The 22,566-nt window shown below is 41.0% G+C and overlaps 1 protein-coding gene across 1 annotated transcript in view; it reads right to left on the reverse strand.

Annotated features, from left to right (window-relative positions):
• aass (aminoadipate-semialdehyde synthase) overlaps positions 1-22,566 on the reverse strand; it is a gene marked incomplete at its 5' end in the record, with an annotated part of 62,967 nt that overhangs the window by 15,053 nt on the left and 25,348 nt on the right. Inside the window, 9 exon segments of the mRNA XM_034201962.1 lie at positions 2,735-2,875; positions 3,173-3,281; positions 3,743-3,853; positions 5,282-5,411; positions 6,824-6,945; positions 19,821-19,888; positions 20,191-20,250; positions 20,883-20,994; positions 21,609-21,731. Coding sequence (XP_034057853.1) covers positions 2,735-2,875; positions 3,173-3,281; positions 3,743-3,853; positions 5,282-5,411; positions 6,824-6,945; positions 19,821-19,888; positions 20,191-20,250; positions 20,883-20,994; positions 21,609-21,731 — 976 coding nt within the window.

Consider the following 22,566-nt stretch of genomic DNA (forward strand, 5'->3'; position numbering starts at 1 on the left):
TACTTCTTACATGTTGAACCCAAATACCTGTACTTTCTACTTCTTACATGTTGAACACAAATACCTGTACTTTCTACTTCTTACATGTTGAACTCAAATACCTGTACTTTCTACTTCTTACATGTTGAACCCAAATACCTGTACTTTCTACTTCTCACATGTTGAACTCAAATACCTGTACTTTCTACTTCTTACATGTTGAACTCAAATACCTGTACTTTCTACTTCTTACATGTTGAACCCAAATACCTGTACTTTCTACTTCTTACATGTTGAACTCAAATACCTGTACTTTCTACTTCTTACATGTTGAACTCAAATACCTGTACTTTCTACTTCTTACATGTTGAACACAAATACCTGTACTTTCTACTTCTTACATGTTGAACTCAAATACCTGTACTTTCTACTTCTAACATGTTGAACCCAAATACCTGTACTTTCTACTTCTTACGTGTTGAACCCAAATACCTGTACTTTCTACTTCTTACATGTTGAACACAAATACCTGTACTTTCTACTTCTTACATGTTTAACTCAAATACCTGTACTTTCTACTTCTTACATGTTGAACACAAATACCTGTACTTTCTACTTCTTACATGTTGAACACAAATACCTGTACTTTCTACTTCTTACATGTTGAACACAAATACCTGTACTTTCTACTTCTTACATGTTGAACTCAAATACCTGTACTTTCTACTTCTTACATGTTGAACTCAAATACCTGTACTTTCTACTTCTTACGTGTTGAACCCAAATACCTGTACTTTCTACTTCTTACATGTTGAACTCAAATACCTGTACTTTCTACTTCTTACATGTTGAACTCAAATACCTGTACTTTCTACTTCTTACATGTTGAACCCAAATACCTGTACTTTCTACTTCTTACATGTTGAACTCAAATACCTGTACTTTCTACTTCTTACATGTTGAACCCAAATACCTGTACTTTCTACTTCTTACATGTTGAACACAAATACCTGTACTTTCTACTTCTTACATGTTGAACTCAAATACCTGTACTTTCTACTTCTTACATGTTGAACCCAAATACCTGTACTTTCTACTTCTTACATGTTGAACTCAAATACCTGTACTTTCTACTTCTTACATGTTGAACTCAAATACCTGTACTTTCTACTTCTTACATGTTGAACCCAAATACCTGTACTTTCTACTTCTTACATGTTGAACCCAAATACCTGTACTTTCTACTTCTCACATGTTGAACTCAAATACCTGTACTTTCTACTTCTTACAGTTTGAACCCAAATACCTGTACTTTCTACTTCTTACATGTTGAACTCAAATACCTGAACTTTCTACTTCTTACATGTTGAACTCAAATACCTGTACTTTCTACTTCTTACATGTTGAACCCAAATACCTGTACTTTCTACTTCTCACATGTTGAACTCAAATACCTGAACTTTCTACTTCTTACATGTTGAACCCAAATACCTGTACTTTCTACTTCTTACATGTTGAACTCAAATACCTGTACTTTCTACTTCTCACATGTTGAACTCAAATACCTGAACTTTCTACTTCTTACATGTTGAACCCAAATACCTGTACTTTCTACTTCTGACATGTTGAACTCAAATACCTGTACTTTCTACTTCTTACATGTTGAACCCAAATACCTGTACTTTCTACTTCTTACATGTTGAACCCAAATACCTGTACTTTCTACTTCTGACATGTTGAACTCAAATACCTGTACTTTCTACTTCTCACATGTTGAACTCAAATACCTGTACTTTCTACTTCTTACATGTTGAACCCAAATACCTATACTTTCTACTTCTTACACGTTGAATACAAATACCTGTACTTTCTACTTCTTACATGTTGAACTCAAATACCTGTACTTTCTACTTCTTACATGTTGAACTCAAATACCTGTACTTTCTACTTCTCACATGTTGAACTCAAATACCTGTACTTTCTACTTCTTACATGTTGAACCCAAATACCTGTACTTTCTACTTCTTACATGTTGAACTCAAATACCTGTACTTTCTACTTCTTACATGTTGAACTCAAATACCTTTACTTTCTACTTCTTACATGTTGAACTCAAATACCTGTACTTTCTACTTCTTACATGTTGAACTCAAATACCTGTACTTTCTACTTCTTACATGTTGAACCCAAATACCTGTACTTTCTACTTCTTACATGTTGAACTCAAATACCTGTACTTTCTACTTCTTACATGTTGAACTCAAATACCTGTACTTTCTACTTCTCTCATTTTCCAAACAGCTGGTTCCTTTAGTCTGAATGTGTGTTTGATGCGTGATCATTATTCTTTAGAGTCATTGCGTGCCTATTGATTTGAACACGATCCGTGTATCCATCATTTCCTGGTCTTCTCTAAAGAAGAGGGACCAATGGAAACGTTGTCATGTTGCCGTTGTTCAGCATGGAAACATTCATTAGCTAACAATGACATTATTGTTCTATTAATATAAAGGGAGGTCAGGTACTCTTTAAAACAGCTGCTAGCTATGGGTACTTTTTACTGAAGTACATTTCAAAGTTCTTTACTTTTACTCGAGTAAAGAAGTTTAGTCAGTACTTCTACTTTTACCAGAGTATTTTTAAACACGAGTATCTGTACTTCTACTTGAGGAAAGGATGTGTGTACTTTGCCACCTCTGTACACTGTAGCTTATGTGCACAATGAAACCTTTGAAGTTGAATCTCTGAGTTGTACCTGGTTGTCCTGTAGGAAGATGGCGGGGCTGATGGTGTTCAGAAGGACTCCGTACGGACTCCAGCTGAACTTGTAACGGAGAGGATTGTCCGAACACTCGGGAGCAGGAAGACCTCCGCAGAACGAGCTGTACGACTCCACCTGAACAACAACATTTATTATCAGTTTAGTCTTTTGCCAGTCATCTATTGTCTCTAAAGTGTATCTTAAGGATGGATTGGGATGTGTCTTAGTGAGCGACCCTAACCGGAGACAAAGAAATACAATCCTTAAAAACAGGAGGGAAAAAAATCACATTAAAAAAACGTAAGACTTCCAAAATTAAGCAATATGAACAATGTGGTGTGTGTGTGTGTGTGTGTGTGTGTGTGTGTGTGTGTGTGTGTGTGTGTGTGTGTGTGTGTGTGTGTGTGTGTGTGTGTGTGTGTGTGGACTCACCGTGCAGCCGTCAGCTTTGGCCTTGTCGATACACTCCATGGCCAACATGTGATCGATGCCGGGGTCCAGACCCATCTCGTTCACGATGGTGATGCCCGCCTCCTCCGCACTGACACACACACACACACACACACACACACACACACACACACACACACACACACACACACACACACACACACACACACACACACACACACACACACACACACACACACACACACACACACACACACACACACACACACACACACACACACACACACACACACACACACACACACACACACACACACACACACACACACACACACACACACACACACACACACATTACATTTCAGCATCCACTGATTTAAGGGATTTTAATCCTTTTAAATTGTAACATGCCAGATAGACGACAAAACAATACATACAAATAGTTTCACTTAGAAAAATGCTTCTCCATTTCAATAAAACGTTCAGTTAATATTTGTTTGATTGAAAGATCTCCTAATTGATCAGGTGTTTTTGACAAATCACCTTAAATGATCTGGTCAAAGGTTCTCCGAGTACTTCCTGTTTCCTCACCTGCTCTGCAGCTCCTTCATGGCGGGGCTCAGGTAGCTCGCTGTCACCATGTTCACCTTCCTCCTGATGCAGTGTTTGGCTATCAGAGGGTGGAGAGAGTAGGGCAGCATGCTGAGGAGGAGGAGGAGGAGACATGTATTTGTGATCCTCTCTAGAATGGAAGTAGTCGTCACATACAGAGCATCAACTAGAACAGTGTCCTTCACATGCTGATATCCAAGAGAGGGAGTTACAGTCACAAGATGGAGGAATACCGGTTCTTGTAGGAAATCATACATCCTGCTGTCATCTACAAAATACTGAGTTTTTCTCTAAATCGAAAAAATCTGACCTTTTTTGAAAATGTTGACTTTTTCTCAAAAATGTGACTTTTTTTTCTCAAAATCCAAAAATTCTGACTTTTTAAAAAATCCTGACTTCTCTCAAATTCTCAAAAATGTTAATAATCACTGGTCCCCGGCATGAGCTTCAGTCTCAGGATCCATGTATCTGTGATCCTCTCCAGAATGGAAGGAGTCATCACATACAGAGCATCAACTAGTTCCTGAACAGTGTCCTTCACATGCTGATATCCAAGAGAGGGAGTTACACAGTCACAAGATGGAGGAGTAGAAAGCAGTATTCAATGTTTACTTCAGATTAGCTCCACGTCAGAAATGAGCATGCTTGATGTCTCTCTCCATAGAGGCTGAATCATCATGTTAATTACAATAGGCGCATTCACACCGCAGTACTTTTCCCACAAAGGTTCATGAGAACTTAGTTCATGAGAACTCTTTAGTTCTCATGAACTAAGTACAGATCGCGTTCACACCAGAATAAGTCCCTGGGGGAGGATTAGGCAAATGAAGCCGCTGAAGTCACTTCTTCTTCTTCTGCTTTGGGTTTACTGGCAGGCCGCAAACCACTTCACGACGTATACTGCTGCCCAAAGTCCCCGGCCGGAGGTCCCCGGAGTTGGGGAAGGCTTCAGTAGAAGCTGCTGGGACTCCCAGCAGCTTCTACTGAAGCCTTCCGAGTAAATCGCCAGAATGCCAACACCTCCTCATCTCCACCGCTCCCATGTTTTATTTTGTGTTGCCATAAGTTAGTCTCTCTGCATTTGTGCACGGGGCTAATGCTAATGCTAATGTGAGGATAATAAAATGGCGGCTTCACAAAACTTTTTGGGAGTTTTACGGGGCGTGGTTTGCAATCCGCCCAGCCAATCAGACATAGGAACCTTTTTCTCCCACGAAAGTCCCTGCTCTCTAGCAAAAGGGGGTAAAAAGGTTCTCATGAACTAATTTTAGTTCCGGCTCTTTTTGGTGTGAACGCGACATTTCGGAACTATATCGGAACTAAAGTGGGAAGAGTACCGCGGTGTGAACGCGCCTATAGCTATCATATGCCTCAAACAGTCCTGATGCTCTTCTAGGTAATCACACATCCTGTCATGTTCACAGCTACAGTTGGGACACCTTTGTTATCACGTTACTCTCATGTTGGAAGAGGACATTCAGTGTTTTCCCAGCACTAAGGGAGGAGATGAGTGAGTACCTGATGACCAGGTCGTGGTCCTTCACCAGAGAGTCCAGGTGTCCCTCCTGACTGCCTGCGTCCAGCATCACGGGGATGGTGTTGGGATATTTCTCCGCCAGCTCCTCCGCCTGCCGCAGCATCATCGACGCTGAGAGGTAAACCACAACAAAAACATTCAATGGAAGGTCTTATATTCTTTCTTATTGGACATTTTTCAGACATCTCCTTTCAGAAATGTTTGGGACATTTGTTTACATCGTCTTTTGAAAAAACTTTTCCACGTTTTTCACATAATTATCTGAATTTCTTTTAGCTATTTGATGGACCCTTTTTCAGACAATTTTAATTTTTAAGGATTTCTTTTAAAATGTTTCTGTTATTTCTAAGACTTATTTTTAGGGATTCTTTTTCAGCATTTTAATGTTTTTTTTAATGTTGTTTAAAGTGGACCTATCATGCTATTGGTAGGCAATAGCATAGGTCTCAGATATATAAAGACATATAAAAAGCATGTCTATGAAGTGCTTTGCTCAAAATACCAAAAAGATCCCCCATTCTAGCCATGCCTCATATCCCTCTATTTCACTTCCTGTTTCAAAAGTGCTGATTTGGGGAATAAAGCTTTAGAAATAAAGAGGAGGGGTCTGAGCTCATGCGGGACCCGGCAGCTACTGTCTAAACTAAATGCTGCCGTGATGAAACGCCATATCATGGATTATCAAGGATTCTCTCTGAAACAGTTTGGAGCTCAAAGGCTTTCTCTCTTGCCGGTTATACCACAAGGTGAGTTCCTTTTTACTTCCTGCTTCTTCACACACATGCTCTCCAGTACAGGTTAGCTCTGAGAGTTAGCGATGCTAATGTAAACACCGACCATATTACGTCCAAAACAGTCGGGCATTGTTTCTGATAGCAACGTTTCTGATTGGGCCGTGGGTCCACATTTCAGATGTTACGTCATATCGGACGCAAATCTGGATCAGCTCCGTTGTTCCCCGTTTTTAGAGATTTGGGTACGGAGGAAAAGAGAGAGGGTTTTATTTTCTGATGCTGCGTGAGTTCCCCGACACACCGGGGACACATGGTGATGTAGAGAAGACATCACAAAGTGCATTTTGCATGATAGGTCCCCTTTAAGGTTGTGATATGAATAATTTTTTGTACATTATTCACGTATTCTATCAGAAAATTTTCCATCATGGTTCGCATGATCCTTTGGATATTTTCCACATAATGACTTTTTAAATATAATTTCTTTCCATTTCGTTCAAATAATTTAAAGTAATTTTTCCACATAATTTCCACATGATTCTCAAACATCTTTAAAACTCGTTTCCAGGTATTTTTCACATATTTTTGGGATATTTAAAGAAAAAGAACAGCATTTTTCGACTCTTTAAGGTTGTGCTCATTCCAACTCCTTTACATACTATTGGCTAGTTTAATCTGCATCATATTCTATAACCTCATCACATGTGTGTAGCTTTGTCCTGTAAGCACCACGTATCTTTGACTTTGTGTTGTTTATGTTGATTTCCAGAGTCCGTCAGAAGAACTCACCCACAGTGACCTGAGTGGTCTTGTCTCGGGTCAGATACTCCACCACGGGTCCGGAGACGTACCCCGACCCGAGCAGCAGAACGCGTCTCATCCCTGTCTTCTTCATGATCTGAGCCTTCTCTCTGCAGGACGTCACACACACACACACACCGACTCAGAGACACATCATAACACACCCACTGATGCATCATTATGAGGTCACTGTGTATCCATTTAACAGAGTCAAAGTCAAGTTGTTGATTAATCAGACACTCAATAGAGCGGTGCAGTGACGAGTCCTAAAACCAGGAAGTGAGTCAGCATTTCTCCACTTCCTGTTCCCTCGTCTCAGAGCCAATGGGATCTCTCCATAGGATGTTGGAAAATATCTGGAAATAAGGTCTGTGGTTGAGACACATTTAAGAGACGGATCACGTTTTGTTCTAGGACATTAAATCCATCAGCAGTGACCCCACTGGTGATTTCTGAAGAGTTGACGTGTCTGAAAAACGATGGTTGTTACCAAGTGGCTGAATAGGACTACAGAAGTCGTGGAGGACGTTGTACGTCATTACGCCGAACACGTGAACACTCCTCTAAGTTAGTTTCTCTTCTGCTTGAAAGCAAGTCCCTGCCTCCTGCAGACTGTTCAAACAAACGCTTCAACTCGTTCCATTTAGAATCTGTGTGTTTGAATATGGATCTTAAGTTGGCGTGACGTTGAAGTCGTGCTGCTGGACTCGGCTGTAGTTCTGTTGTAGCATAACGTTAGCATTTTGCTTCTGGACAATAGACTTATGATTTCGAAAAATTATAAAAGTAGGGTAGACATGTGGAGATTATCCGGCTGAACAAAACGTGCATTTATCAAACAGGTTCCTTTTCCACAGACCTTAATTCCTATGGAGAAATCCCATTGCTTTTTTGTCGAGGGAACCGGTAGTTTACTTCCGGGTAAATACGTCATCCCTGCACCGCTCTATTTCAGCACCAGACACTTTTTTACGCTGCTATGGACAATCTTGCACTAATGTACATTCCCAAAGATATTGAAGTGACTGTTATTTTGTATATATTGATTGTTGTGTTTTTTTATCTTAACGTGTGCATATGTATAAATGTGTCTGTTGATTGTGTATATATAGGATATACATATTTTTACATATTTGTATTTGGGATTGTGGGAAACGGTATTTCGATCTCTCAGTCTGTACACACCAACTGAAAGATTGACAATAAAGTTGACTTTGAATTACCCACTCCTTCTTAGCTAGAATCACTGAAAGAAATGTCATTTTATGTGTAAAAGAAGAATCAATTTAGTCAGTTATACTCTATAATCTTAGGGCGTGTAGTGTGCCTGAAAATGATTTTGCAGAAGGGTCTTAAATAGTAAGCTTTGAGTGAAAACGCATGAGTTTGGTGAGGGTAATATTGGATAAATTGGACTTTCTGCATGAGTTCTCTCAGGGTTTGTTACCGGATGATTTGACGGAGAATTTTGTTTACCGTGGAGGCATGCGAGAGAAAAATAACCTTTTTATTTAACAGTAATTGATTTACAAAGTGTAATTAAGTGTGTGAAGTATTCCTTTAAACCCGAGACCAAAGTGTTTTCCACATTTGGACGAAAAATGAGGATGGAAACACCACAAAGAAAGCAATTAATGGAATGATATGTTAAACATTTGAACAGTGTTTGGCTTAGCAAAGTTAAAGATAATAATACAGTTAATTAAAAGAAACAGTATCAATGTGACTGATGAGGATGAAGCAGGAAGCACGAGAGGAAGAGGAGGAAAAACGGGATTGAAGGGGGGAGGAAATAAATAAATAAAATGATAAATCAAAAAGTAGAAACAGAAATGACCTAAAAACAGATGTGGTTGTTCGTGAATATATAATAAATATATATATATATATATACTAAACAAACTAACGACTTGACTCCAAATATTAATTGAAATTATTTTATAGACTTGAAAATTATCGTATTTCTTCCCCTAATCCAGTATTCAACTAAGACACCGTCCACACGGAGACGAAACGGGTTGTATCCGCTACAGTTCTCTATCGTATAGACGGTTCGTTCACACGAGGCCGTAACGGAAACGCAGATAACGATAACGGCTCCCAAGGTGGGTAGATCTGTGGACGAAACGCTTGCGGCTCAGTGTGTACGCCCTATACGATCATTTCCTGTTAACGATGACGCCATAGCCCCGCCTCTCACCACCTCTCCTGCTAACCCCCGCGTCATTGCTGATGTGTTTCGCCAACAACGGCGGATCACGGGGTTGCGTTCGTGCCCCAGACGCTACTGACCATGCTACAGATGTTAGTGCAAAATCTACAGCTCCTCTACCACAACCATCAGCAACAAGTGGATATGGAGAACAACATGAACTACATGTTGCTAAATCCACTGCGGAGAATAACCAGAAAGGCAACCAGGAAACCATGGCAACCATGCTCGGGAGGTCTTCTTCGCTGCTTTTGGTGTATTTTGTGGCGGAAGTACAGCGCCACTTACAGGCCCGGCATATGTACTACAGCGTCTCCAGCGGGTCGAGCGGTCTCGTGTGGACGGGCATGTTTCTTGAGCCGATTCCGTGTGGACGGAAGACTCTTTTGATATCGAATTCGGTTAGTTTTCGTTTTTGTTGTGTGGACGGGGCCTAAGTAACGTAATAATTATATTTCTATACATGTACATATATATCATAAAATAATGTTGTATATGTTCACGTATTTATTTTAATACTAAGTAATTAATACATGTATTTAAATTGCAGTCCTAAAATAAATAATAATAAAAAAGTAAGCCTTATAGTAATATGATAAAAAATATATATTATTCAATTAAATATTAAAAGTATTACATTACATTGCATTTAGCTGACGCTTTTATCCAAAGCGACTTACAATAAGTACATTCGACCAGGAAGACACAACCTTGAAGAAAACAGAATCATATAAGTACATCAGGTGTCATAGAGCCAAAACATTTCAAGTGCTACTCAACTGGCTTTAGATAAGCCAGTCCTTTATCAGTATATAAGTGCTTTGTTAAAAGTTCTATCGCTCGAAGTGGAGTCGAAAGAGATAAGTTTTCAGTCTGCGCCGGAAGATGTGCAAGCTATCTGCTGTCCTGATGTCAATGGGGAGCTCATTCCACCATCTTGGAGCCAGGATAGCAAACCCACGTGTTTTTGCCGATGGGAACTTGGGTCCCCCTCGCAGCGAGGGCGCAGCGAGTCGTTTCGCTGATGCAGAGCGTAGTGCACGCGCTGGGGTGTACGGTTTAACCATGTCCTGGATGTACGAAGGGCCAGATCTATTCGCAGCATGGTAAGCAAGTACCAGTGTCTTGAAGTGGATTCTAGCAGTTACCGGAAGCCAGTGAAGGGAGCGGAGGAGCGGAGTGGTGTGGGAGAATGTAGGAAGGTTGAAGACCAGACGAGCCGCTGCATTCTGGATGAGCTGCAGAGGTCGGATGGCACATGCAGGTAGACCAGCCAGGAGGGAGTTGCAGTAGTCTAGGCGTGAGATGACGAGAGCCTGGACCAGAACCTGCGTCGCTTTCTGTGTCAGCTGGGGACGTATCTTCCTGATGTTGTAAAGCGTGTATCTGCAGCAGCGGATTGTAGCAGCAATGTTTGCAGTGAAGGACAGTTTGTTATCTAGGGTCACACCCAGATTCCTTGCAGTCTGAGTCGGGGAAACAACAGAGGTGCCGATGTTGATTGTTAGGTCAAGAGTGGGACAATCTTTTCCCGGAAGGAAGAGCAGCTCAGTCTTGTCAAGGTTGAGCTTGAGGTGATGAGCAGACATCCACTGAGAGATGTCAGCTAGACAAGCAGAGATGCGTGCGACGACCTGGGTCTCTGAGCGGGGAAAGGACAGAATTAATTGGGTGTCGTCAGCGTAGCAGTGGTATGAAAAACCATGCGGGCTAATGACTGATCCGAGCGAGTTTGTGTACAGGGAGAAGAGGAGGGGACCAAGAACAGAGCCCTGAGGGACCCCTGTAGTTAATTGACAAGGGTCGGACTCAGACCCTCTCCAAGTTAGGGTACGGTCTTTCAGGTATGAGGTGAGGAGGGAAAGTGCAGAGCCTGAAACTCCAAGTTTTTGGAGAGTGCGAAGGAGGATCTGATGATTCACCGTGTTGAATGCAGCAGACAGGTCCAACAGGATGATGACAGAGGAGAGGGATGCAGTTTTGGCAGTGTGCAGTTCCTCCGTGACAGCAATGAGAGCAGTTTCTGTGGAGTGACCTGCCTTGAAACCAGACTGGTGCGGATCCAGAAGGTTGTTCTCATGGTGATAACAGGAGAGTTGTTTAAAGACAGCGCGTTCAAGTGATTTAGACAGGAACGGGAGGAGAGAGACAGGCCTGTAGTTTATAACATCAGACGGGTTGAGAGTAGGTTTCTTTAGGAGAGGGTTTACTCTTGCCTCCTTGAGACTGTTTGGAAAGTGACCAGAAGTTAGAGAAGTGTTGATGAAATGGGTGAGAAACGGTAGAATATCAGGAGCGATAGTCTGAAGGAGGTTTGAAGGGATGGGGTCCAGAGGACAGGTGGTAGGGCGGGCAGAGGTAATGAGGGTAAGAACCTCACTTGGAGAGAGAGGGGAAAAGGAGGTTAGTGTGTTGGTGGAAGGAGGGTCTGGTGACCCAGCGGTGAGTAAAGGTGAGTCAGAAAAAGAAGAGCGAATATCATCAACCTTTTTTTCAAAGTGGGTAACAAAGTCGCTTGGCAGAAGTGAGGAGGGGGGAGGGGCTTTTGGAGGGTCCAAGAGGGTGGAGAAGATGGAGAATAGTTTTTTGGGATTGGAATAGGAAGATTGGATCTTATCTTGAAAGAAAGTTCTTTTTGCCTGAGAGATCGAAGCAGAGAAAGAGGAGAGGAGAGCCTGATAGGTTAGGAGGTCGTCACGGTGTTTGGATTTCCACCGTTTCCGCTCTGCTGCCCTAAGGACGGTTCTATTAGCACGCAGTGCATCATTTAGCCAGGGAGCAGGAGGGGACTGACGAGCCTGCCGAGATGTGAGAGGACAGAGAGAGTCCAGAGTGGATGAGAGAGTAGAGAGGAGAGATTCTGCAGCAGAGTTTGAAGGCAGGAGTTGGAACGAGTCAGAGGAAGGGAGGGCTGAGAGCACCGACGAGGCAAAGGTAGAGGGGGAGAGGGAACGAAGGTTACGGCGGACAAGTGCAGGATGAGAAGAGATTAGTTTGTTATGTTTGGAAAGGGGTAGAGAGAATGAAATGAAGAAGTGATCGGATGTGTGGAGCGGGTTTACAGAGAGGTTAGAAGTAGCGCAGTTCCTTGAGAATATGAGATCAAGGACATTGCCAGCTTTATGAGTCGGTGGGGACGGAGACAGTGAGAAAGCAAAGGCGGTTAACAGGGATGTTAGTTCGTCTATCTTCCCCGTCTGGAGGTTGAAGTCTCCGAGAAGTACAGCGGGAGGCCCCGTTTCAGGGATGTGTGAGAGGAGATTATCTAATTCCTCCAAGAAGTCCCCCAAGGCGCCTGGTGGACGGTAGAGAACAACAATGGTTAACTGTATAGGATGGGTTACTGTGACGGCATGGAATTCAAAGGTGGAAGGAGTGAAGTTAGGTAGCTTGAAGAGGGAAAAGCTCCATTTGGGAGAGAGCAGGAGACCAGTGCCACCTCCTCTGCCAGTTGGTCTGGGTGTATGGGAGAAGGAATATGCAGTGGAGAGAGCTGCTGGGGTGGATGTGTTGGATGGAGTAATCCAGGTCTCAGTGAGAGCAAGGAAATCCAGAGACTGCAGGGAGGTGTAGCCAGAGATGAAGTCAGCCTTAGGAACAGCTGACTGGCAATTCCACAGGCCACCTGAAACTAGATGTTGGATCTCAGTGGAGCATGTGGGATAGACGAGAGCAGGCCGGTTATATCGATTACGAGATACACGGGGCCAGTGATAATTGCGAGAAGACACATGAACAGGAATGGAGAAAATACACATGATTATAGCAAGAGGGGTTAGAAAACTAAAGAAAAGAGAAATAAGACACCAGCTCAATCAGAGTAGGATTTGCCTCCTCTTTGCCTCCCTCTTTGCCTCCTGTAGGACTCTAATGTCTTTGTCAGTCTTACTCCTGTAGGACTCTAATGTCTTTGTCAGTCTTCGGCTGTCTGACGCTTAAGCTGACGCTCCAGGAAAGAGCTACCTAAAATGGACGCCTGATTGGTGAGTTATCACAGCTGTAGGGGCACGCCCCTCTAATTAGTTAACTATCTACAGCTGATGGGCGACAATAGACTGGCCCTGCCTATATTATAATGCAGGATTGAGAGCTGAGACCTGTGAAGCAGGTTTCGCCTGAGCAGATCTGAGATTTAAAATCTCTCAAAAGCGATTTAGCCGTTTTAGCTACAATAACTACAGAACAATTATACAGAGTCGAATAAATGAAACAGAGAAGTCTAATTAAACAAGAATATAACTTACAGTGGTTGCTGCGTCAATAGGAAATGTTGTCACCCGGTCAGATGTACACTGAGTTCATCAGATTTTAAATGCGGTATTTAAATGCTTTTTTAGGTGAAAGATGACTGAGTCACGCGGTTGTACTTCACGCAATCAATAGACTGGCCCTGCCTATATTATAATGCAGGATTGAGAGCTGAGACCTGTGAAGCAGGTTTCACCTGTGAAGCAGGTTTCGCCTGAGCAGATCTGAGATTTAAAATCTCTCAAAAGCGATTTAGCCGTTTTAGCTACAATAACTACAGAACAATTATACAGAGTCGAATAAATGAAACAGAGCAGTCTAATTAAACAAGAATATAACTTACAGTGGTTGCTGCGTCAATAGGAAATGTTGTCACCCGGTCAGATGTACACTGAGTTCATCAGATTTTAAATGCGGTATTTAAATGCTTTTTTAGGTGAAAGATGACTGAGTCACGCGGTTGTACTTCACGCAATCAATAGACTGGCCCTGCCTATATTATAATGCAGGATTGAGAGCTGAGACCTGTGAAGCAGGTTTCGCCTGAGCAGATCTGAGATTTAAAATCTCTCAAAAGCGATTTAGCCGTTTTAGCTACAATAACTACAGAACAATTATACAGAGTCGAATAAATGAAACGGAGAAGTCTAATTAAACAAGAATATAACTTACAGTGGTTGCTGCGTCAATAGGAAATGTCGTCACCCGGTCAGATGTACACTGAGTTCATCAGATTTTAAATGCAGTATTTAAATGCTTTTTTAGGTGAAAGATGACTGAGTCACGCGGTTGTACTTCACGCAATCAATAGACTGGCCCTGCCTATATTATAATGCAGGATTGAGAGCTGAGACCTGTGAAGCAGGTTTCGCCTGAGCAGATCTGAGATTTAAAATCTCTCAAAAGCGATTTAGCCGTTTTAGCTACAATAACTACAGAACAATTATACAGAGTCGAATAAATGAAACAGAGAAGTCTAATTAAACAAGAATATAACAGTGGTTGCTGCGTCAATAGGAAATGTTGTCACCCGGTCAGATGTACACTGAGTTCATCAGATTTTAAATGTTAATTGTTTAATTGTTAGTGTTTTATCTAATGTTTTCCTCTTTAACAAGCTCCAAGAAAACTGCATTATGGCTCCGACTACTTTTAAATAAATGCTTAAAGAGCCTTTTATTAAATCAAATAATGATACTTTTTTTTTAAACAAATGTATTCATGTATTTCACATTTTATGTCTTGGCTCTTTTTTGGCACATTCCAATGTTTTTGTGGCGTTTCTTTTGCACCTCTGTTAGGGAATAATTTGCCCTAGTGTCCTCTTTCGCCCTCTGACACAGATGCTCCAGCCTTGAGCCCCTTAAGGAGGGGCTGCCCTAGCAAGTTGTTGTTGTTACCAGTTTGTGACCGGGCAACTCTCGGTCAGAGATAGTGATTGTTGTGGGACACCTGGAACACATCCTTCTCGGGGTCTAGATGACCCCGAGCTATAAGCCACAACTAAAGTTGATTCAGTGTCCTCAGCTGTTTAGTCCATCTAATGAAGAATGTTGATTACCCTTAGCGGAGTTAAAACATCATACGAGAGGAAGGTTTCTTCAGAATTGATGTGGCATCTCTACCGTGTGGTCAACTCGTGGCCCGTGACATGTCTCGTGAATTCTCCGGCCGAAGCTCAGAATAAACCGTCAGTGTTTGCTCTCCATCGTGTCTCTGAGTCCTGACTCCAATTGCTTCAGAAGTTTCCCCCACACCCTCCATGTTAGATTTGTGTTTACAAAGAACTCTAAAGGGTATATTTTCTGTATTTTATTTATATATAAACCTGAAGCTTGCCTGTCTTCCAATGTCAAACTAACGATTAAATATCCCGAGCTCAGTGAGGTTAAAATTACCGCCGTCTTTTAATTACATCCAGACGTTTTCTCCAAACAACCGGACTCACTTTAAAAAGTCTGTGATTCTGCATGCTGGATTATCCGAACACCATGACAACAATGACACCATAATGACGGCATCAACCCCTGTGGCATTAATTAGACTTTTACACATAATTAACGGATTTTTTTCCCACATATATTATGAGAGTTTTTCAGACATGCTGCCAATATTTCAAGACTTTTTTGTGGATATTTTTCACATTTGTTTTACATTTTACTGCTGTATAGGGTGGTGCTCAAGCTACTTTCTTTACATACTGGCTTGTTCATTTCTCCGGCAACACATCATATTCTAAAAGATCATCATATGTTTGTTTTTTTGTAAATTATTGACGTATTCTTTCAAAAAATGTCCGGACATTGCCCGCACGTTCCTTCGGAGATTTTTCACTTAAATTCTGATATTTTCCACATAAATATGACTTTTTAAAAATATGTTTTGACCATTTTTCCTTACTGTTTTTCAAATCATTTAGGGATTTTTTTCCCACACACTTTCCACATCATTTTCACATGATTATCAAATATTTAAAAAAAACTTCTTTCCAGGACTTTTTTCACATATTTTGGGGGATATTTAAAGAAAAATGACGACAATTCAGCATTTTACAGCTGTTAAAGATAGTGCTCATTCCAACTCCTTTACATACTATTGAATAGTTTAATCTGCATATTCTATAACATATAATAATATAACAACAATGACGGCATCAACCCCCGTGACCTGTGGCATTAATATCCCACCAGCCAAACACACACTAGCCCCCGGCTAAAAGGAGTCGGACCCCCCCGACTCGTTAGCGGTTCGCTAATTGGATGCGACGGGCACGACGTCCGACATGAGGTCCGAAAGGCAGCCAAGCCTCGGCTTCTTAATTAAAAAAGAAGAAAAGGAAGACGTGCCCTCACTTTACATATCTTAAGGAGCCAAACTCATCAGGAGGATTAAGATTTGTGGCATGGCTTGTCTGGGAAAAAAATGATACTTAAGATCAATTAGGAGGAGAAACGTCTTAGAGGTGGCCTTAATCTAAATATGAGTCTCAGGGAGAAATCTGAGTAAATCTGCATTTAATATGAGAGTTAGTAATCTGTATAACCAAACATTTTGAAAGGTTAGGGAGTCCGAGGAGATTTGATAAAGCTCATTTAAATATGTCTTAAGAGCAGCAGTGAGGTAAAAAGGAAGCGAAGTGTGTGAGAAATTAATTAAAGCAGATTAAAATGTATGTATAAATTACTAAGAAACAGAAGGCTGATGAGGGTGTCACTTGAAATGATGGACATGCAGATGAATTATTAGTTTTTGTAAAAAGAGAAGATCAGTTTCATCTGTGTGTTTAGCCTAGCCTAGCTTAGCACAAAACATCGAGAAACTGCTAGCCTATAGCTGCCTTTAAAAGTCATTCCCAGTAAAATATTAGCATCAAGACGAATGATAGCCACCTGGAAGGAGCTATTTAAAATAATAAAGCGTCTCCTGGAGAGCAGTATTTGTTTTCGGATTGATTAACCGAACCCTAAAACACAAATGAGCTCGCTAATGAGACGGAGCTAACTATGCTAAAGGAACAACAGTAGCAGCCGTGCTAGCTGGGGCATACCAACAACTACTATTAAAGTGGACACAAACACATTTTCAAGAGTGTGTGGATGAAGGAAAAGCTGTTAGACGTGTAATATCTGTGCTTCATCTTGTTCTGTTGCTGCCTTGACACGTGAACTTCCCTACAGGGATTAATAAAAGCTCCATCTTATCTTGTCATTTATTGGCAGTATCATGCTACACACTTTAATAAGCTGAATCGTATCACTGTTAGATTTTATATAGACTTAGCTGCCAAGGATGGTGACTTTAATGCGGTTTACTAAAACTTGGACGCACTGTTGTCTTCTTAATTCATACAAACCGTCAGAAACTCCAGTTTTTTCTTTGAATGGAAAGAAGCTAGCAGTTTCCCCCCACTTCCATTCTTTGTGCTAAGCTAGGCTAACCACAACTTGGATCAATCACTGCACATAAAACAATCTGATCTTCATCTTCTCATCGGAGTCAAACTAGATGAAACAAGACAGACTGATGGAGACAGACGGATGGAGACAGACGGATGGAGACAGACTGCAGGGTTTCCCACACATAGACTATACTTGGGCGGGCCGCCCAGGTATATTAACGGCCGCCCAAGTATATTTCGCGACCCATTTAGGTTTTTTTTCTTTCTTTTTTTTATACGTCCGTGACCATGACGCCATCTGCGATCGATTAACTTGTAGACAATGATCCCTCGCTCCCTTGCTCTGATCTCGCCTCCTTCTGGCCTGTTAAGTGGCCTGCCTCACACAGGGGGACTGGCTGTCTACATGATGTGACCTGCCGACATGGCCACTGTCATACAGATCATAAATCAAAGCCCTTGATTGGTCTCTGTGTGTCATTCAAGCTCGGGATAACCTCAGCTCAGGTGAGGTAAAGCACTCTCTGAGTGTTTAGATAGTTAACTTAGTCTAAGTTCTCAGTGGGTCTCAAACGGTGTGGTCACCATTTATGTAAACACATATTTCCATTTGAGAGGGTAGTGATTGGTCTAATGGATAGTGAGGTGGGCTGAAGATCGGAAGGCTGTGAGTTCAAATCCCGCCAGGAACACCACCACTAGTGTGCCCTTGAGTAAGGCACTTAGCCCTTAGTTACTCCAGGGAGAATGTCCCTGTAATCGGTCATTATAAGTCGCTTTGCATAAAAGCGTCAGCTAAATGAAATGTAATGTGATTAGTAAAATATGCATGAATAAATAAATAAAAAGTTAACTAGGTGAAAAAAGGTAAGATACACTTTTAAAACTTGTTGAGAGAAAACTAGTCTTTGCTGCTGCCTCAAAGAGGAGCAGGGGGAGAGGATGGAGAGGGGGGAGAGGAGGGAGACAGGAGAGGCTGGTTCAGGAGCACAGACACACTCACAACTATAAATGAACCAAAAATAAATTAATAAACAAGTTTCAGTGTTTTTTTCATATTGGAAATGGTAGGTTATTGGTTATGGCCATGATTTTATGATTATTGAAATGTATACAGTTCTGTTTAATATAGGTGTTTCCATAGATCTAGTCTCTTTATTTTCCCCTCAAAATGCACCAGATTGATGCATTTAACTCCAAAATAAAAAATTAAATCTTACCGGGGGGGGCATGCCCCTGGACCCCCCCTAGAGGATTTGAGGTCGACCCCCACTAAAAATCACATGGATAGGTTCCTAAATACATTGATAAATACATTTATTTTTTAAAATAGCAACCCATTTCCATATGTTCATGTGTGGGTAGTAGATTTAAACTATAGGGCTATCATTATGGGCCCTGCCTGTACCTGTTCGCTCTGCCATCGCGTGAAGGGTCTGCTAACAAGACCGATGGAGACAGACAGTTTTGTGAGAAGAAGAGATGTTTCTACCGCTCGTTAGCAAAGGGTCCAGCGCCTGCCGTTGGTTAGCATTAGCACGTTGGTTAGCATTAGCACGTTGGTTAGCATTAGCACGCGAGTAATGCAAGGTGTTAGTTCAGAGGCAGGTTAGCAGAGCGGCACCAGAGGCTGCAGGACGCTAAAACATCAGCAACTGCAACGCTAGAGAAGGTTAGTCAGAGAGGAAGAACAGCAGAGAGACTCCAAGCAGAAACATTACTTAGCTTTAGCAAGATGGCTACATTAGAACACGGACATGTCTTTACCTTTCTTTCAGTCTGAACACATTTCATCCATAAAATGGTGGCATTAACTCAAAAGAGCAGTCATTTGGAAATACAGTGAAAACAGAGAAGGGAGAAGTACTTAGATCTTGTACTTTAGTAAAAGTAGAAGTACTCAGATGTTGTACTTGAGTAAAAGTAGAAGTACTCAGATCTTGTACTTGAGTAAAAGTAGAAGTACTCAGATCTTGTAGTAAAAGTAGAAGTACTCAGATCGTGTACTTGAGTAAAAGTAGAAGTACTCAGATGTTGTACTTGAGTAAAAGTAGAAGTACTCAGATATTGTACTTGAGTAAAAGTAGAAGTACTCAGATCTTGTACTTGAGTAAAAGTAGAAGTACTCAGATCTTGTACTTGAGTAAAAGTAGAAGTACTCAGATCTTGTACTTGAGTAAAAGTAGAAGTACCAGAGTGTAGGAATACTCTGTTACAGTGAAAGTCCTGCATTCAAAATGTTCCTCAAGTAAAAGTAGAAAAGTATTATCATCAAAATATAGTGAAAGACAGTAAAAGTAGTCGTCGTGCAGATTGGTCCATTTCAGAATAATATATATGATATGTTTTATAATGATTGATCATGAAAGTGTTCTCAAAGCTGGTGAAGGTGCAGCTAGTTTGAAGTACTTTGTATACTGCAGGGTAGCTGGTGGATTTACTCCAGGTGGAACTAAAGTCTGATTTAAGAGTTGATTATATTTCACATCATTCATCCACATCTGTGAAGTAACTAAAGGGATTAAATACATGTAGTGGAGTAGAAGTACACCATGTACCTCTGAACTGTAGAGGAGTAGAAGTACACCATGTACATACTGACAGTTTCAGATAGAGATGAGTCTTACCTCCGCTCTCGTAGTTTGTTGATGTATTCAAACTTTGGGGTGAGGACTCCGTTTGAGGTGATGACGGCCTTTAGGAGCAGAGAAATAACGTACAAATATTAGTAAACATTTTAGTATTTTCAGTCATTTTACAAGAGTACACATACCCTACGTTTGCCATAAACATGAATAAAGTTGGTAGGTCATGGGGCAAGAAGAAAAAAATACAGTCATATTTCTTGGCTGTATTGAAATCAATACTAAAATGTGCTCGAGATCATGAGAGAAAATTGCTGAGTCATGAAATGTCTTCTGATTAAATGAAGAAATATCAGATTTTTAAAAAAATGCTTTTGTAGGAAATACATTTAAATATTTAAACATGACTTACGTCTCTGACTTGCGGGCTGAAGTCTTCCTCGTCCAGCGGGCGGCTGGCGTCTGACGGCAGCTGGTGATGACACAACACTAACTTTAAACCGTCTCTATTTTAAAGACCTGACACCTGCTGCAGCGCTCTCTCACAGCAAACTCAACCAGAGGAACCAGTTACCCTCCTAAACCAAACACCCAGGTTAAGGGTCGAATAGTCACTTTAGCTTAGGAACCTTCCTAACGGAGTGAAATGACCCGGAAGTCCCTCAGTGGCAGCCATGATAAGAGCCGTTTGAATTCTCTAGATGAAAGGAAAGGAGGTTTCAAACTTCCTTTATAGCATAAAGCATAAAGCAACAGCGTCAGAGCACGGTGCAGAGTCTCTAGATGAGTTTACAGGAGTCCCTCGTTCTTATTGAACATCCATGTTGTAGTCCGCTGTATAGAGAACTGTAGTTTCCATGGTTTCCCCACAGCAGCAGACGCTCATTCAGGACGTCCGCTGGCGCATCATAAACACGTCAGATAGTGAAAGTGCATTCGGATTCTCAAAGCACCGCAGTCTCTTCTCCTAAGTCCTTTTGAATTCTCCTATCCACTATCCCTTAACCCCGTGACGTTTCACACAGAGGTCAAGGACTAGTGGATAGGAAAAGACGATAGGAGCTGATTTTTGGACAATTCGACTGCAACCCCAGAACACCTTACCATCTCCCAGAGGTACGGGAAGAGCCGGTCTCCGAAATAATCCGTGGCTCCGATGGGAAGCTGAGCGGGGAGGTTATCGATGGAGCACATCAGGATCCCGTTACCCTCCACACTGCGGGACAAGAATCTTTAAAACTGTGCCGTCGAATCACAATACCCTTTAAAACTGCCAGCATTAAAGGTCACCTATTATGCAAAATCCACTTTTATACATCAACATCTATTTTAATTTGATCTTAATATAAATACATTTTTTATATCGATTTATGTTATTTTATGTGTTTATATAAATATTTATATTTTCTTTTCTTTTCTTTATCGGATATTTTACCTGACAAGCTGTGTTAATATTAAACTTATTTGATCTTTGTTTTTAAATATATATTTTTATTTTCTATATATTTATTTATACTATATTATTACCTCCTATGTTAATGTGAATATAATTATTCCTCTGTAATCCATTTTATCGTTTTTCTTAAATTTCACTTATACTGTATGTTTATACAAACAATATTATTCTTTTTAATTTATTCTTTTACTTTAATTTATTTGTATTTATGAGTGAGAGTGAGAGGTGGGATCAGATTACCTTTTAAAAAATATATATATTTTACCATAACTTCCTTTTTTCTCACTTTCACCTCTTTAATAAAATGTTTTCCTTTTATTCAGACTGACAGCAGATCAGCTCAGCGAGAGGTGTTACAGGTGGGATCAGATTACCTGTCGTGGTCCACGTGCTGGTCGGCGTCGTACATACAGAAGGGTTTATCGATGGTGGTGCACTCGCTCATGAAGCCTATGGATCCCCCGGTGTCAGCGGAGATATCGCAGATGGCCAGAAGTCTGCAGAAAGAGAGAGGAAATGTTTTCAGGAGGTCTGAGCGACACGCTGAACTGTCAACGTGTACACAGGAGCCCAGATAGGGAGGTGACCTCTGACCTCTGTGGAGATACAGCAGCTATACACTGCGTGCTTTCACTGAAGCACACATTCAGCTGTCAGTAACATTTAGAGAGAGATTAAGGACATGCAGGGTTCTTACACCTTTTCCAAAGTCAAATTCAAGCACTTTTCAAGCATTTTCAAGGTGCATTTTCCAGCTTTTCAAGCATCTTACAGCTGTTGTAAATTACATATTTATATACACATACTCAAATGATTATTTCCCTACCTCACATTAAATCAGATGTTCTTTATGCTATAAACAACCAAATGTGTGTTTCGTGATAGCCTTCTACACGAGGATGAAAAATTAAAGAAAAGAAAACTAAGTTTAATATTTCAAAATGAGTGACCCATCTGTATGTCCCATATAACCTGTCTGAGCCAATATAAAACAATCAGCCAAATAACTTTTCAATACATTATTGATTACTATTTTTGAGGTACTTTTAGGTTGGCAGTAAACACAAGTCAGAAGTACATGGTGTACTTCTACTCCACTACAGTTCAGAGGTACATGATGTACTTCTGAACTGTAGTGGAGTAGAAGTACACCATGTACCTCTGAACTGTAGTGGAGTAGAAGTACACCATGTACCGTACAGGGTGTACTTCTACTCCTCTACAGTTCAGAGGTACATGGTGTACTTCTACTCCACTACATGTATTAATACCTTTAGTTACTTCACAGATGTGGATGAATGATGTGAAATATAACCAAGTGTTGAATCAGAC

The sequence above is a fragment of the Gymnodraco acuticeps genome, unplaced genomic scaffold, assembly GCF_902827175.1.
Source record: "Gymnodraco acuticeps unplaced genomic scaffold, fGymAcu1.1, whole genome shotgun sequence".
NCBI lineage: Eukaryota > Metazoa > Chordata > Actinopteri > Perciformes > Bathydraconidae > Gymnodraco > Gymnodraco acuticeps.